At 42.9% G+C, this 17,697-nt stretch overlaps 1 protein-coding gene across 5 annotated transcripts; it reads left to right on the top strand.

Annotated features, from left to right (window-relative positions):
- Positions 1-98: 98 nt before the first annotated feature.
- Positions 99-16,093, top strand: Med8 (mediator complex subunit 8). 5 transcript variants are annotated; one of them, XR_003582991.3, is made up of 10 exons: positions 99-153; positions 1,415-1,533; positions 2,196-2,340; positions 3,151-3,291; positions 3,464-3,545; positions 3,901-4,149; positions 5,439-5,499; positions 5,849-5,895; positions 14,434-14,545; positions 14,673-16,093. XR_003582991.3 is itself a non-coding variant. In XM_027937276.3 (9 exons), exons 1-8 carry the CDS (start codon positions 148-150, stop codon positions 5,853-5,855), a joined length of 810 nt encoding a protein of 269 aa, XP_027793077.1. In that variant the 5' UTR covers positions 99-147; the 3' UTR covers positions 5,856-5,895; positions 14,673-16,093. The 5 variants fall into 5 exon arrangements, 4 of the variants coding, with proteins under 4 accessions (XP_027793077.1, XP_027793076.1, XP_027793078.1 ...); XM_027937276.3 differs by lacking the exon at positions 14,434-14,545; XM_027937275.3 differs by lacking the exons at positions 14,434-14,545; positions 14,673-16,093 and adding an exon at positions 6,738-7,264.
- The last annotated feature ends 1,604 nt before the right edge of the window (positions 16,094-17,697 follow it).

Below are 17,697 nucleotides of genomic sequence, written 5' to 3'. Positions count from 1 at the left end.
CCTGTCTATCTCGTCACGAAAATGAAACCGGAAGTGGATGGGAAGGCCGAGTTCTGAGCTTTCTGATTGGTGGATGAAGCCCTCTCAGTCGCGCTAGCTGTCTGGGAAACCGGAAGAGGAAGTCGTTGCTGCAGCCGCCCCGCAGCAATGCAGGTGAGAACCCAGTTAGGCCTCCTGGCAGATAGCTAGCCCGGGATAACAGGACCGAGAGTGGCGTGGCTGATGAGAGTGAGGAGCTGGGGAGGCAGAGCCTGCGGCTGTTATGGAAACACTGAACGGGAGATTGGGGGCGAGGCCAACTGGAAAGGGAGCGCAGAGGCCAATGGGGATTGAGGCGGCTGACAGGAGGACAGTCTCGGCTCAGGCGAGAGGAAGGATGCAGCGCTAACCTCCTGAATGTTGGGAAGGATCAGGTTGTCATTTGGGAAAGCTGAGGATCAATCTAAGGAAAGACGGCTCAAGAAAGTGGTGGACTGACTCAGGCCCCAACTAGGCTGTTGGATGCAGACAAACAAGGGATCTGTAATTGGAGAGAAGCCCAAGGGCTGAAGGAATTGTCCGCGGAGGCCAAAAGCTAAACTATTTATAAAAATCTCAGGCTGTGGGTGGAACCCAAGGTCAAGCTCCTGTCGGGCACGTTCCCGAGTTTGCAAGACTGCTTTGCGTCATTCTTAACCAGCTTGTGCCCAATAGTTGTTAAGGGTGAAGAAATGGAATAATATAAGAGCGTCCGACAATGGGAAGGAAATGCTTTACAGATTCCCAGAATTTAAAATTGTTTGTCTGGCTCTCAGAAACGTGCGAGTTTTCTTGTTTTTCATTTGTCATGAACTTACACCTGATAGTCTCTCAATAAATGCTCATGGGTCAACAGACTTGTGAAAGAGGCATGGGAATATTGGCAGAGATAAATGAGTGCACATTAACTCAACAAAGAGAAGGTCAAAACATCAAATGCTAAGGAGGCAGGGCCGAGAGAGTGCAGAGCTGGTTTTCAGAGAAAGCTTTATGTATAGGCAGATGTCCCAGAAATTGTGTTGTTGACAAGAATAGCCAGGTTCACAAGGCAGATTCTAAGACAGAGGAATATGGTGTACATGTGCTGCAGAGGCACCCATAAGATAATGAACAGGCACTGGATCTGGTGAAATTTCTCAATGAGGAACAATAGGGTGTACCTAAAAAAAAAAAAAAAAAAAATCATGAGAAGAACCATGCCTGGATTTGGGGTAATAAGAAAATCAGTTGGTAAGTAGGAGGAGTTGAGGTCAGGTGAACGGGTTGAAAGGTCTAAGGGTTGATGCTGTCTGTAACCCAGATGCCAAAGATAGAAAACAACTTGGCTTTTCAGCTTTATTCTGTATGTGTCACACTTTTGTGTCTCTCTGGGTAACCAACCTGTTCCTATTTGCAGCGAGAGGAGAAGCAGCTTGAGGCATCATTAGATGCACTGCTGAGTCAAGTGGCTGATCTGAAGAACTCACTGGGAAGTTTCATTTATAAGCTGGAAAACGAGTATGACCGGCTAACCTGGTAAGGGTTTCCAAGGCAAGCTGGGGAGGGCTGGATTTCCAGGGCAAGCTGGGGAGGGCTTACTGGGTGGGGGGGGCCAGGCCTCTGATGGATAGGACATTTCTAATGATGTAACCATTTATCAGTTTGTAAACATCTTTTGATTTGGAAAGAGTTGGGTTGCCCAACATTGAAGTAAAGTTTGGCTTAGGGCCTCCATGGTAAGGAAGTAGAGAAAAGCTCAGTTTCCCAAGCCAGGTTGTTTTTGATCCTTACACTTGGATTTTTTTTTTTTTTTTTTTTCTGGTGAAGAGGCCCTTTTTGCTGGATCTCTTTCCACAGATGTGGCTTTTAGTCTTTTAGATCCAACCTACTCAGGAATAGTGGATCTTATTTCCAGGTTGGAAAGGAGAATTTTACCCAGTTTCTGAATTTTCAGTTGTAATACTATAGCTATGATTCCTATTTTGCCAGTGTTACTCACCCCTTTCAAACAATGAACTGCCTTTTTCTGTATCTGTGTCAGAAACTGAAAGTGCGTCCTTCTTTCCTAACCCCATCATTCCTGTTAGCCAATTTGGTTCTCATCTAGGCTAGTCATAGGGCTATGAGTCTTTTGAGCCTCTTAATTATTACATTACAGGGAAGGGTTGGAACATTCTATACTTTCTTATCACCACCAGGCCCTCTGTCCTGGACAGCTTTGCATTGCTATCTGGACAGTTGAACACTCTGAACAAGGTTTTGAAGCATGAGAAGACCCCACTGTTCCGTAACCAGGTCATTATTCCTCTGGTGTTGTCCCCAGATCGAGATGAAGATCTCATGGTAAGAAGAGAAAAAGTGTACAACTTGGGAAATTAAGTTCTTAGATGAAAGTCTAAGAATTTTTGATTGGTTATTCTAGAAGTTCTAAATGTAGGCTAATATGTGGCAGTGAGAAGGAAGGACTGCATTTTGGAGGCCTTGCTTTTTTTGTCCTGGAGGTGAGAAAGCTCCCAAATAGTGCTATTAAAAATCCAGATGCTTGGAAATGGAAGGAGACCCTCAGGGTTATACAGTGGAGGGGGTAGAGAGAGAGGAGGGGAGGGGAGGGGAGAGGTGGGGAGGGGGGATGGTGGAGGATGGGAAAGGCCGCGGAGCACAACAGACACTAGTATGGCAATATGTAAATCAATGGATGTGTAACTGATGTGATTCTGCAATCTGTGTATGGGGTGAAGGTGGGAGTTCATAACCCACTTGAATCAAAGTGAGGAATATGATATGTCAAGAAATTTGTAATGTTTTGAACAACCAACAATAAAAATTAAAAAAAAAAAAATCCAGATGCTTATATCACCAAGACTTCTTCCAGTATCTGTCTTGCAAAAAAAAGTCCTTTTGTAACTTTGTCTATTCCAGTCTTTGATTAAAATGTGGCAAAGAGAGGAGTTTAATTTGCCCTTAAGTATGGTATAGATAGCCATGTGAGGAGACAGAAATCACAAGTAGAGGGAAAGAGACAGTGTTCTAAGAAGCTAGATATTGTGTTTCAAGTTGTTTTCCCTGAAAATGCACTGTTTGCCTATAGAAAGGAAATAAGGCTAGATCGAATTCTTGGAGTACATGGTAGGATCAATAAAATCTGTGTTACAGCGGCAGACTGAAGGACGGGTACCTGTTTTCAGCCATGAGGTGGTCCCTGACCATCTGAGAACCAAGCCTGATCCTGAGGTTGAAGAGCAGGAGAAACAACTGACAACAGACGCTGCCCGCATTGGTGCTGATGCAGCTCAGGTTGTACTAAGTCACTGCCCTGATGATTCCATCTCCATCCCTTGATGAGAAGCAAACATTACCACTCCTATGTAGTAGAGATACTCAATTATTGCACTAAACTGTCTCTGGAAGAAATTCTCCATAGTCGTTTCCTATTTATTTTAATCACTGCACCATTTGTATGTTACAGAAGCAGATCCAGAGCTTGAATAAAATGTGCTCAAACCTTCTGGAGAAAATCAGCAAAGAGGAGCGAGAATCAGAGAGTGGAGGTAAAGAAGTATTGGTGACAGAGGGAGACGTGTATAATAAGATGACTGGAATAGCCATGGTGGTTTGGGTGGTAATAAAGTGAAGACACAGAATGAACTGCTTAGGAAAGGGTTTGCAACCATACTGCTAGCCTTTTGTGTTTAAGGCCAGCCCTGAAGCAGGTAGAAGAAATGGCAAAATGAAAAGGGAAAATTTGAGGATAGGTTGGAGGGTATTCTGACTTTTCCTCTGGACTGTGAGAGTCTAGATGATGCTGAAGTCAGAACTCCAAACCCTGGCAATCTGCAGGCCCTCCAGCTGCTAGGTTCAGTCCTAGGACCAGATGTATACTTCATGGTCCTCCTTTTTCTTCAGGTCTCCGACCAAACAAGCAGACCTTTAACCCTGCAGACACCAATGCCTTGGTGGCAGCTGTTGCCTTTGGGAAGGGTCTGTCTAATTGGAGACCTTCAGGCAGCAGTGGTCCTGGCCAACCAGGCCAGCCAGGAGCTGGGACAATCCTTGCAGGAACCTCAGGATTACAGCAAGTACAAATGGCAGGAGCTCCAAGCCAGCAGCAGCCAATGCTCAGTGGAGTGCAAATGGCTCAAGCAGGTCAACCTGGTAAGGTGGCAAGGGTGGAAATGTAATTGACTTTGAACAGGGGAATAGAGATGATCAGAATTATCTAGGCTCCCAGCATCCCCAGACCTGGGGGTTTTCTCCTTTGCATAGTGACTCAGAAAACAATTTTCAGCAGTAAAAATTCTCATCTGAAACTCTGAAGCAGGCATCAGAGAGTAAGGAACAACTTTGAGTAGGAGAAACTGCTCTCAATTTCTACCCCATCTCATACCTCTTTCTCAACTGTCCTGTCCCATTTACTCTGGAGATTAGGTTTGTGGTCAGTGTCTCTTTGTGGGTAGAAAAATCAATGGTCAGCTAGCTGTGGAGTGCTCTCCTGTAACCCCAGTGATTTAGGAGGCTGAGGCAGGAGGATTGCTTAGGGCCTCACAGCAACTTAGTGAGGCCCTAAGAAACTTAGAGAGACCCTCCCTCAAAATAAAAAATAAAAAGGGCTAGGGATGTAGGTCAGTATGTAAGTGCCCCTGGGTTTAATCCCCAGTACCAAAGAAAAAACAAAATCAGTGGTCAGACCTTACTTAATCAAGGTTATTTGGAAGATGCATCAGGAATTGACAAGGAGGCAGTTTCTTGTTCCTACTGGTATTATTTTCTTTGTATCCTATCTCTCTTGCCTTCCTGCCTTCTCTTGTACTCACTTTTAGTAATTAAGAGAATAGTCTGGAAGAATTCAGATGCAAGCAGCAAGAAGAGTTATTTCTTATATGCTGTCTAGGAAAAAAGACAACAGAATCAAGAGAAAACATAGCCTTTTTTTCTTTCTTTTCTTTTTTTTTTTTTTTTTTTTTTTTTGTGGTACTGGGGATTGAGCCGGGGGCACTCTACCACTGAGCTATATGCCCAGCTGTCTTTTTTTTTTCTTTGAGCTAGGGTTTTGTTAAATTGTTCAGGCTGGCCTGAAATTTGCAATCCTCCTGCCTCCTGAGTAGCTGGGATTACAGATACATACCACTGTACCTGGCAAGAATACAGTACTCTTTTACCTGTAACACTGAACAAGGATCACACAGGTTTATGTGTCTTTTCTAGGAGTAGATAAGCAGGACACCTCTCCCACTATTCTCCCAAATCACCCCTTTCCTCCTAGATACCTTCAGGGAGGGAGCTGGTGAAGAACCACACCTCTGATCTCTGCCAACCAGGGTCAGATACCACAGGGGTTCTGCAATGATAAAGGAGATGGCAGGAGGGAACCTGAGAAACGACATTTCTGATTTATTGTGAAAGTCTTGCCTTGCTTCAGATGTCTTTCTTCGTATTCCTTTTAGGGAAAATGCCAAGTGGAATAAAAACCAACATCAAATCAGCTTCAATGCATCCCTACCAGCGGTGAGTGTGAACAGCAGCCTCTAGTACCAGGTGATCTTGCACAGTTGTACAGTCATATTACCTTTGCTCAAGGCTCACCTAGATGGGTGCAATAAACAGAACATGGGCTTTCAGCAACAGACAGAGCCCAGCTCCACTGGTGACTACTAGCTATATGACTTTGGGCAACAGACCTAAGTTTTCTGAACCTGTTTTCTCATTTGTAAATGGTGATGATACCTACCTCATAGGGTTGTTATGAGGATTAAAATGAGAAAATGACTGTAAAACATTTAGCACAGTATATGAAGTAATGGGTGCTCAATAAATGGTTGTTTTCATAGCCACTTCTTCACTCTGCCCTCCACAGTTCTTGATCCAGAACCCACCTGATGTGCTGCTATTCCATTGTCAATGGTGAGCTGATGAACCCAGAATCAAATAAGCCTGTGCTTATTTTGTGCTACTAGAAACAGTAACAGCCTGGATGTCCTTTGAGGCATATTGGCTCTCAGGTGTCTCCACTCAGGTTCCACCCTGCTGTCCCTCTAAGGTTCAGATGAAGAGACTTCTGGGTGGGGACAAACCTTCTACCTACAGCTGTAATGAAACTTAGGCCTGTCCATCTCTGAAGGCAAGTTAAATTCTTATATGGGAAATACATAAAAATCCTCATCTTTTATCCCATCTTGTACACATGAAGGAGGATATCAAGGGGCCAGGCAAGACTGTGTGAGAAAGGGTTTCTCTGTAGCACATGTAAATCCCCTTCTTCCTCTTATTTTGGAGGAAGAGGTGATTGCCCTTCACACTGTCTTCAGGGTTTAGTTTGTATATAATTGTGCCTTGATCCTGCACGCTGGTCAGGATGGTTTTCCTCCATTAAATTAACTCTATGGTTTAGGTAAGAGCCAGATCAATAGTGGGAGCGGGCAGCCCGATAGCATTGCCTACTTTATAGAGTTGAAGAGCAGAGTGTGTTTGGACAACCAGCCTGTGCTGCCTTTCTCAGTACTCCTTTGTGAGCAAGCACAGAGATTGAATCAGCTGAAGTGGACCAAAGGATTTCTCTATGAAATAAAGGTATTTAAATTGATATTAACTAGCTCAGCAATTTATGAGAGCCAATATAGGGATCAGAGACAATTCCATTAGTGAGTGCTACAAGGCAATTCAAATTTTTTTTCTCTATAAAACATTAATCTTTAATTAGCTTTGCACTAGAAACCCTGAGACTTTCTTACTTCTCATCCTTCCAGCTGCCTTTCCTGTTCTGTCACACTGGTACTTTGGCCTTTGATTGGTACCAAACAGCACTCTGCCAGGCTGTGGCAGCAGAGGCCAGGACAAGTGGTCCTAGTTGTCACCTGTTGCTGTCCCAACAAGATGCGGAATGATGTCCATAAAGCTTAGTGACCACAATACACTGCAGTAGGGGAGTCCTGTCATCAGCTCTGAGGCAACACCAGACCTTTCCCCCATTTGAATAGTCTGGCCCATTAACCCAGTCATGTGTTGTTTATCTTCTCACCTTTTCCCTTCCCACTGGAAACATCAGAGCTAACTAGGATATTGGACAGAGCTCCAGCCATACTTCTATAAAACCCTTGGAGCAACTTTTGGTGACTTTCTCCTTTACTTCACCAGTGGTACAAACCCTATGTTTCTTTGTTGTCTCAGCCTGATACCGACTTCATTCACATAAAGCTATTAAAGTGGATTCTGTGTCCTCCAAGAACAAATATCCTCCTGTCCCAACAAAAATAAATGTACAACTTTACCTAAATCTTTTGCCCTTAAGCAAAGATTTTACTTCTTACTCTGGAGTGCTCATACCTAAGTATTAGTCATTCTGCGAGTACATGCTCTCTTTTCTACCCCACCCCCCGCCTGAGGTACATGCTTTCATTTCCACCTTCCACCTCTGGGTACACAAAGCTGTCACATCTCCCACTTGGGGGCCCATACAACCCAGAATCCAGAATGGAGAGAATGTATCTCTCCTAACAGTCCCTAAGGAGGGACTGTATATGGAGTTTCCTTTGAAGAAGAGAACATGATATGCTTACCTGCTCAGATTTAAGATTTGCAAAAGCTGACCGGTGGCCTACTCTGGTAGTTTCTCTGTTTCTTACTGTCCTGTTTTGCTCAGGGATTGTACTTTCTCCTACCCTTGGGGCCCAGGGAGAAAGGGATTAGGCCTTGTTTCCCAGGTTGTTTCTAGGATGGAGAAAGAAGCAACAGCTGTGAAACCTCAAGTACCACAGCACAGTTCATCCCACAAAAGATGGAGGCTTATTGAATTAATGTCAGCCTAATGCCCATTGCTTAGAACCTCTCCAGTTCTACCTTGAGGCTGGGATTCGGTCATTGCTGAATCTCCTTTTCTTCATTGCCCAGGTTGCAGTGTTCTCTTCCCCTCCCTGTATGTATTGCTTCTCTACTTAGCTGGCTTACCTTACTCAGCCATGAGCTTTTTTGGGAAACGGCTAAGATAGGTTGTAGCCAGGTACTCCTTCCCACTCCATAATGGGTCCCACCATTGGGCCTGAGCTGGAAGGGATGTTATAGCCCACCTCCTGTCATGCTCCTGGAGAAAAGAAGCTGAACTCTGCAGGAATGCCCCAGTGCAAAGCTGGGCCCCTTTCCTACCCCCTTTCCACCTCCCCCAAGCAGCTGGAAACAACCTCTCCCTTTGTCTGAGTTTCTTGTACAGAATAATCCTCCTTATGGACAATGTATTCTCTGTGTCCCATGGACACAGGAGCCGTGTGAGCTGATCCCAGCACCAGGCAGGACGGAGGCTGAATCCTTCCAAACGCCCACCCTGGGTCAGCTCCTAGAGGAACTACTAAAGGGTGAATATTTTCTTCTGTCTGCCTCAGATTTGGGGGGATAGCCTATTGCAGTTTAGCATTGGCCAGGACCAGAGTTTTCCTTTTTTGCTCAGCCTTGAGAGTCCACAGTCCCAATTTAAGGATGTTTGATGTGGTTTTTGCCTGAAAGTCTCAAATGCATAGGGGCACGGGGCTTGGTGGTGCACTCTTGTAATCTCAGCGACTTGAGAGGCTGAGGCAGGAGGATCCCAAGTTCGAGGCCAGCCTCAGCAACTTAGTGAGACCCTATCTTAAAAAATTAAAAAAGGGCTGGGGATGTGGCTCAGTAGTTAAATACCTCTGGGTTCAATCCTATTACCAAAAAAAAAAAAAAAAGAATAGCTAGCACTTGGAAAGGGTTTGCAGATAGCACTTTCTGATTAGAACAGAAGGCAAACTCTATCACCGATCAGGACCATGGTGCTTTATCACTTTGACATGTCCCTCAGGACAAACTTTCTCTCTTCTTGTTCTTGAGCTCCCATGTATCACTGAGGCAGATCATGGGTTCTTTATGTGGTCTCTTGATAAGTTATATACTCTCAGGATATCAGCTACCATTTGCACATGGCAACTTCCCTGGGCACAGCATGGAAAAAGCTTCTGAATTCCTGGAACTTAATTTTCTTGCCTGAGTGATCCCAGAGATCTTTCTAGCTTATCAGGCTCTGACAGTAATTCTCAAGCCTCTGGTCCCCAGGAATATTTTTGTTTTCTTCACTGTAGGACCATGATACTTGATAGGCCACTGTTTTCCTAAATTACCCCTAAGTCTCTCAGACTGCTATAAACTGCTCCAAAGTTCCCTCTCTGTTGCCTACAACTTTATATATCAGCATCCTTCTAGATCATTTTCTTGGCCCTGTTTTCTAGCTTTCATATCATTCTCTGGTGAAGATCCATCAAAGAGGTGGTTAAGTTACCGAAGAGGTACAGGTATGACAGTGGTCACCTTCCCACTCTGACATCTCTCTTTTCTCTGGGAAAGAGATTTGTAAAGAGAGACTCCTTTGGTATAGGCAAGAAATTTTACTTTTTAATGACAGTGACCTTCTTTACTAGATGAAATATAAAATTTTCTGGGCCTTTTCCTCCTCTCTCTGCTACTATACGGCCTTTTCTCACTCTCACCCTAATTTCCTAGTTTGTGCTCCATTTGATTCTTCATCGTGTTTGCCCACACCCCACATGTAGACCATCCTTTGTTCTTTTTGCTAATTTTCCTGGGCAAAACCTATTGTCATGGACCTAGTTAATGTTGTTTTAGTTAGTGTCTCTTCCATATTAAAAATCCTTCTTGACCCTGTATAGTCTCTCATTAGCTCACTCACAGGCATGCTCTTGAAAAAAAGAGCCTATAACAACCACCATCTCTTCTACCTCCCTATGTTTCAGCCCCTGTAGTTGGGCTTCTGCTTCCACCATTTTTCTGAAACAATATCAAAGACTGTTGTTGATCTAATGGCTAAATAATGAGTTTTCCCCAATTCTTATATTAATATCTCCATTGCATTTAACAATGCTAACCATTTCCTTTACGTCTCTCTCTCCCTATTTGGCTTGTATGGCATGCGTTGTCCTTGTTCTTCCACCTCTTTGTACATTCCTCCTCTGCAGTTTTTGGACTTCTATACTTCTGCTTGCTTCTTGAATGTGGCCATTCTCTGGAACTCATTCTCAATCTTCTTTTCTTCTTATGTTACCCACTTTCTCTGTGACCACCATTTTTATGTGCATAAGTCAAACTAAGTTTTACTTTTAGTCCAAACCTCTTTGCTTAGCTGCAGATTCTAGTTGGGCATCTCTACTCACATGATCCACAGGTACCTCAGGTTATAGATGTCTAAATCCAGTCATCTTTTCCTCTGTATCTGTTTCTCTTCTAGTTTTTCTGGGTGTTACCTAAGCCAGGAATATGGAAGCCATTCTAAACTATTCTCCTTCCATGTTCCCAGCTAGTCCCCCTTTATAGCAAATCAGATACCAAATCCTATCAAATTCTCTCTTCAATATCCATCCATCCTGTCCCTCTGAGTCTCTCCATAAAATTATTATTCAGACTCCCTATCTCCAGATCTTTCTAAACAAATCTCATCCCATACTCCCTTGATTAAAATCCTTTTGATAGTTCAGTCCCTCCGTTTCTCAAACTGGAGTCCACATAACCTGGCAGATTCATAGGCATACTGAAAGTCACAGGATGAAATTATCCTAAAATTTTCATTTGAGGGTAAATAATTTAAAGTGGAATGGAAATTTAGCATGCATGCACTAGTAAGAGAAAATAGATGTCAAAGAATTCCTGCTAGTCTGAAGGGCTTCAAGCTAAGATACCACATTCCCTGGGGATTTTTTTTTTTTTTTTTTTTGAGTCAGGGACATAACATTCACTTCAATGGAAAAGTTTTAAAAGTAACTCACATTTCCTGGAAAGGCAAGTAAGATTCTGTGATCTAACCCCCTGCCTCCTCCTGACTTATCCTCTACATTGTCTTGCTCTCCACTTAATTCCAAAAACCATATAAACTGCTTACAGTTTCCTGAATGTAATAGGCTCTTTCAAATCTCTATTCCTTTATCCACACTGTTCCTCTGCTTTGCTCTATTGTTCTGTCTGACTAATACCCAATTATCTTTCACAACTCATCTCACAAGTCACCCCCCAGTGAAGCTTTCCACCGTCCCAGTCTGTTCACAACTCAACACCACTCTCACCAGGAAAGGTCAGTTACATCCTGTTTTATGCTCCTCTTTTGTACCCTGTACACTGCATATTCTGGCTCCTGCTGCACTTTATTGTCCCTCAAGTTTAAGCACACTGAACTGTTAGAGTTTGAATCAGTTCTCCCACCTGAGAACTGACTGATCTTTGGCAAGATAATGTGTGTGTCTGGTATACTATAGCATCTGGCCCATCATAAACACTAACAGTGTTAGTGCCATTACAATTATTTCTGTTATGATTTGACTTCAGAGAGGTAGTCTAAAATAACATTTTGGTTGAAAGAGCAGGTTCTAGTGCTAGAATTGCCTGGGTTCATGTCTTACCCCAGCCACTTACTAACTGTAACCTTGGGCAAGTTAATTTATCTATGACTCTTATTTTCTTATTTCTGTGAATAATAATAATAGTGGCTATTTCATGGGGTTGCTGCAAGGTTTAAGTGAGTTAAATGCTTAGAATGGTGCCTGGGAGTAGGAGGAATTCAGTATACATTAGCTGTCCCCAGGATAGCAGCTAGAAATTTGCTCTCAGTAATTGTTGCTTGAATAAATGATTGACCAATCCCTCTAAGAGGTTGTAACCTCTCCCTCTACACTCCCTGTGCTGATGCTTCAGGAACTGTCCTCAGGAGACACCTTTTGTGCAGAATTCATTCCCTATGATAACTCCCTAGCAACTAGTGCAGAGGGGACATGAGGATATTTTTATATTGGATTGCCTGACATGATGAATCAATTTTTAATCTAATTTCTCCCACTTATTTGTTGTCTGTGTTTTTCTCTTAAGTCCCAGTTTGGTATTAAATTGTGTTATTTCAGTTTGAGCACAAATTACAAGCTCCCTCACCATTTTTCATCATTTCTGAATAGTATTTCCTCGCTGTTCAAACCAGTTAAAGGCTCGTTCCAGTCCTCCTATATTCTCTCCCAGAGGGACTCTTCATCACTCACAGTTTCTCTCTCTGCAGTTGTGAAGAGTCCCTGCCTCCCTTGTCTGGGCTTTCCAGTTGGGGCTCAAGTCTTCCTGATTGGCCATGTGTAATTCACTGGATCAGAACCAGAGCTCCATGCTTGCTTCTGTTCCCCTCAAACTCATCACCAGTCCTTCAGACTGTATTTTATGGCATCTTCCACCATTCTTTTTTAAAAAATATTTTTAGTTGTACATGGACACAATACCTTTATCCCTGAGCTACAACCCCAGCCCCTTCTACCATTCTTACTACTTTGCTTTTAAGTGCTCTCTGTTACAGTCATAAGAAAATAAATATCCACAGGCCATATGCTGCCTCACCCCTCCGTGACTTGACATGTTCTACCCACTTGGAATGTCTGCCTTCTCTTTCCTGCTTCTACCTGGTGGAAAATTCATCCTTCCAGTTCAAGTGTCACCTGCTCCTGTAAAATCTTCATAACCTCTTCCCTGTATACTTGATCATTCTTCAACTACCTCTCCTGTACCTCTACACACTTCTTTATAGCACTCAAAATTCTATGGTAATTTATTTTTTATAAGTTCAAATCCTGGCCTGGATACTTACCCACATATGACCTTAGGCAAGTTGCTTTACTTCCAAGAACCTTAGTTGCCACCTCTGTAAAATAGGATTATAGTACTGACCTCAAAAGTATGGAGCATATTTCAAATAAAATTCAAACCTATAAGTACTCTTAATTTTCTATAGGATTAAGTCCAAGCTTCTCAGAAGGGCATACAAGAGCCTTCCAGCAAACTGTCAGTGCTATTACCCTATTCTCTCTCCTGAGAAATCACTTTTGTCTGGTGATATATTGGACTGTTCTGATTGTGACACATTACAATTAAATTAGTTTAACCAAAAAAAATAAAGATCCAATCATATTTGGGTTATACAAATGATTTTAGATGGGCTCAGGGGCTCAAATGTCTGAGCTCTGTCTCTGTATTTCTCCATTCCACATCATTATATCTCATCTCATGGAAAAACTTTGGGTTTGCCAGGGTTAAATGCCATTTAGATTGGATTAATGGGGGCATGGGGAAGGACACCAGGATTAATGAACTAGAGGAGTCTAGGAGGAAAACCTTAAATGAAAGCGGAGATGGGAGAGTGAATTCAGCCTTCACAGTATGCTTTGTATGTTTTCATCTATACAGAGAATCCTGAGATTTCTATTTTTTCTCCTGTCCCTTCCTTTCTCCTGAATTTAAAATTACTGTTTCTGTTGTCTGCTAAAATGCACCATCTCACCTCAAACTCAGGATAACCCAGATTGCTTTCTTTTTCTCCATTTGCTCCATGTGAGTTATCCAACTTGCCAGTCTTGTTTAGTTTGGGATCCTCTCTCTGCTCTTCCCCCACTTTCCACCGTTGGTCTAGGTCAGGCCTTATTGTGTCAGGGTAGTTCCGCTGTGGGGATCCCCAGCTGGTCTCTTGATGATAAACCTACTGTCACCAGGTTTGTCTTTCAAAACCTAACCAGGATCATATCAGCCTCCTACTCAATCTTCAGGGACATTCCCTGTACAAATTAAATTCTTCACTTTTTATCCAAAACACTTCATGATTTCAACCTACCTTTAACCTTCTATCATAGGGAGGCCTTTCATTCACTGCATCTTTTAGACACACTGAGTCCCCTTCCGTTATACTGTGCCTGTCCTTGCTTTCCTGAGTTGGTTTCTTTGTCCCTGTATTTTCCTCAGCCAGAAATACCTGTGTTGCTTCCACCTTGCTTGCTATGTGATCTTGAGCAAACCCCTCAACCTCTCTGATTCTATTATTCTGCTAAGAGGCAATAATTGCATTGACCTTACAGGAATCAATCACAAGAGCATATGGAAAGCAGTTGGATGCATGATTTTCAGAGAATGTACTCTTGGCCCTTCTCACACATATTCTGGGTCTTTCTAGCTCCTTCATCCTGATAACCTGCCTTGGTTGTTTCCTAACAAAAAGCCTCCCTCTTTTCTCTCCAGAGCTTTTCCTGCAAGTTTTGTCTCATTCCATCCCTCTTCCTGAGTTTCTTCAGTTCAAGGAACACGAAATGATATCTACAATGTGTGGCACTGGCTGTCCACTGATGGATCAGACCTTTCCCTGACTTTTTAGGGGTCCAGGCATGCCTTCAAATACCAAATGATGAGTGTTACATATAGTCTCTCCCTTCTGGCCAGATGTCTTTCCAGACCCAGTCCCTTCAGCCAAGATCTCAGGCAGAGGACGCCAGTTAGCTGACTGAGGCCCAGGGATGCACAGAATAATTAACTGGTGAACCCTTTGCCCTCAACTTTGCTCCCTGTCCTCATGGGCTTACCCTCCCCTCAGCTTCTCTGTGTGGGTACTATGTAGGAAATGCTCCTTGTCTTTTACAGGATGGGGATGGGAGAAGTTTGAATGCCAACCAGAAGCTGCATTCATTCCCACCTGGACTTCTATGGCCCTCACCCAAAACCCTTAGGTCCTGTTGTTCTTAGCCGACTGCCTGTGAGTCCCATTTACTATTCCTTCCACTGTTCCACCCACTCACTCATGAACATGTAGGAATGTTTTTTTTCCATTTCTTCCTGTCATTTCTACTTCTCTGACCCTTTTAATTTTTGTGCTAATACAGAGCCTCAAACAATCATGGGAGCAGAGTTGATAGAGTTCATACAGGCTGGACCCTTGGAGAAACTCCACTGGTTTACCTTCTGGGAAAAGAAAACAGAAGGGCCCCTTCAAGAGAAGTGAATGGAGAGTGAGTCACACAGGGTGGAACTTTGAAGTCATCACTTCACTTCCCATGAGTCAGGAAGACTCTAGGAAGGATGTGGAATTTTAGTTGTTGGACTGAGTATTCTTTCCCCATACCGTGGGCCTTCATCCTTATCAAACCTGTGGATTCAGTTTCCCTAGTTCATTAGCCCACTGTGGTTTGGTTTTCCTTGTATCCAGGTAGAAGAAAGCATGGCCTTGAACCTAGTTTTCCTGCAGATTCCAAAGAGTCCCATTTCTGCTGTCCTGCCTCCCATTTCCTGAGCTGGGTTGGGGAGCATCCTCTTCACAGTCTCCCATCTAGAGGGGCCAGTATCTCTGCCCAGTGCTTGCCATCAGCTGTACCAGACTTTTACCATTTTTCAGAAACTCCTCATCCTATAATCCTATTCAGCGAATGCCTCACCTTCTGACAAAAGAGAAAGTAGACTTCTTCAAATAAAAACTCCCTCAGTCTCCTTCCAACCCACTGACAGACACTCTTCTCTTCCACATATTTTAGTCTGCAAGGTATTCTTAGCCAAAGACCAATCCCGCCACATGTGTTGGAGTTCAGTGCCTTGTTCCACACAGCATATAAACATGCTCCAGCCTCTTCCTATTGGAAACAACCCTTAGGATCAATCTGGGGTTGAGAACCACATGCTGATATTTTAAAAGTTTCCCAGCTGTTGCTGAAAATATAAACAATAAAATCCAAACGTCTTACCAGGGCTACAAGGCTCTTCATAAACTAACTCCTGCCTACATTTCCTACCTTTACCAATGCACTCTGAGCTGGAGCGCTACCAAACTACTTACAGAGTTGCCCAAACCTGCCATATTTTTTGCTTCTGTGTGTGTGTGTCCCTCTGCTTGGAAAGCCTTTCCCTGCCATCTAGAAAGTGCTCTAATGTTCAACTTTAGTGTCATTTCTTTGAAGTCTTTGAAAGTAACCTTCATGCTGTGTGAAGGCGCCCCCCCCTTCCCCAATGCTTTCATAACCTTCTGGGTTTATCTCTTCAGCTGAAACTTACCACATACTACTCTAGTTGTTCATGGATATGCTCATCTTCCCCATGGTGAGTGTTTGTAGGAACTACAGAGCCATGGAAATGCCACTTGGTAGACTTGAGTCTATATTAAATATTGGAAGATGCTTTCTCTCAGGAGCAGGACAAGGCTGAATAAAGTGTCTTTGAGTACATTCATTCATGTAGGCACTCAACATTTACTGAGGACTTGCCATGGTCATTTACCAATGTAATCCAGGTGAATAAATCTATAGATGAAGAAGTATCCTGTCACTACTTTGTCTGGCCTCTGGAACAGTCTCATCATCTATAATAGTCTGCTTTGTCTATCTCTAGTGGACTCTCATGACTGACACTTAAAACCCCTCAGTAGCTTTCTCAGAACAGTTCTTTGCACACAGTAAGTGTTTAGGAAATATTTTAAATGAATGCTCACAAATCCATATACAAATATGTACCTTCTTCATATATGGGCTTCTTCCTCACTTTGCCAGTTAAATGTTGAGACAGAAACAATGCTACGTATTTCACATGGTTTATCTCCTTTTATCTGCACAATAATTCTATGAAATAAGTGTTGTTATGGTTCCCATTTTATTGAGGTTTCAAAATTTACCTAAGGTCATATAAGTACCAATTGAAACATTAAAACTCAGGACTTTGGAGTCAGGTGTGACCTCAAAGCCACTAGAATATATCTGGAAGACATTAGGACTTTAATAAATATTTATTGGCTCCATGAATACTGCTTTCAAGTGGAGGGGAGTGGAAAGGTTTTTGAATTATTTCCCTTTCTACTTGATTCTGGGTCCCTTGGTCTCTTTCCTTTTTCACATTGTCCCATTCACTTTAACATCCACTCAGAAAACATTATAAAGGTTCAGCTGAGTGGGTCAGATGATAGATTGTATTGATACTTGAGATGACTCAAGTATTGCCCCTGTTGAGAGGAGCTTGTAGTTGGGGTTGAAAATTACATTAGAGTAAAATCATGGGAGGAAGAGAGAGTGACTTACTGGCTGGGAGACTGGACTGTGCTTTTGTGCTGAGCCAGTGGGTAAGGCTTGAGGGTAAGGGAGTATGAAAGACATCTTGGGGGATGGTAAAGCACTGGTATGACTCAGGAGGGTGACAGAGGTAGAATAAGAAGACTAGGTAGGGACTAGATCAGGTTGAACCCTAGCATACAGTGCTAAGGAGTATGAGTTCTTTGAATACTTGGATTCTTTTGCCATTTTCTTAAAAGTGCAGGTACTAATGGGTTGGGTTAGATCTGTACTTTAGCTTTTACTTCTTATCTAAAGTCTAGGATGAAAATTCCATGTGGCTACATCCCATCATTTATGAACATAGTATTCCTCCCAGCTACCATCTTTCCTGAGTTCTCTCAATTCTGTCCGTATTTACAGCATCCAATTTTACAAGCAGTTATTGGATCACTGTATGCAAAGCACTGGCCAGGAGCTGCTGGAGGTATAGGTTTCATGAAACTAGGTTTCATGAAACCTGGTTCTTGGCCAGAATAGTTAAGTCTAGTTGATGAATGTGAGAGGATCAGGCCAGGTAGTATAGAGCTGACAATTAAATACGGAGAGATATAGTACCTCTTGAGAAGTTTCCACATAGACAATGTGTTTCCTCCAATTTTATCAGGTTCTTCCCAGGTCCTGCTGTTGTCTTTCACTTGGTCTCTCTTCATTACCCTCCTTGGTCACCTAGACTATAAACCCTGAGTCCAGGGACACTGTCAACAGAACCTAACATGGTCTTACACATTGTAGGTAGTCAATGTATATTTGATGAATGATTGACACAAACCTGATAATAGTCTTGAAATCTTCAATTTCTCCTCTGCTTCTAGAATAAAAA

The sequence above is a fragment of the Marmota flaviventris genome, chromosome 10 (genome assembly GCF_047511675.1).
Source record: "Marmota flaviventris isolate mMarFla1 chromosome 10, mMarFla1.hap1, whole genome shotgun sequence".
Lineage (NCBI taxonomy): Eukaryota > Metazoa > Chordata > Mammalia > Rodentia > Sciuridae > Marmota > Marmota flaviventris.
This window is presented reverse-complemented; position numbering and strand designations above follow the sequence as displayed.

Excerpts from the sequence above, each read along its gene's own strand:
- Med8 (XM_027937276.3), top strand. Across the intron at positions 2,341-3,150 it reads ATCGAGATGAAGATCTCATG|CGGCAGACTGAAGGACGGGT; the intron begins GTAAGAAGAGAA and ends TCTGTGTTACAG. Across the intron at positions 3,546-3,900 it reads GCGAGAATCAGAGAGTGGAG|GTCTCCGACCAAACAAGCAG; the intron begins GTAAAGAAGTAT and ends CTTTTTCTTCAG.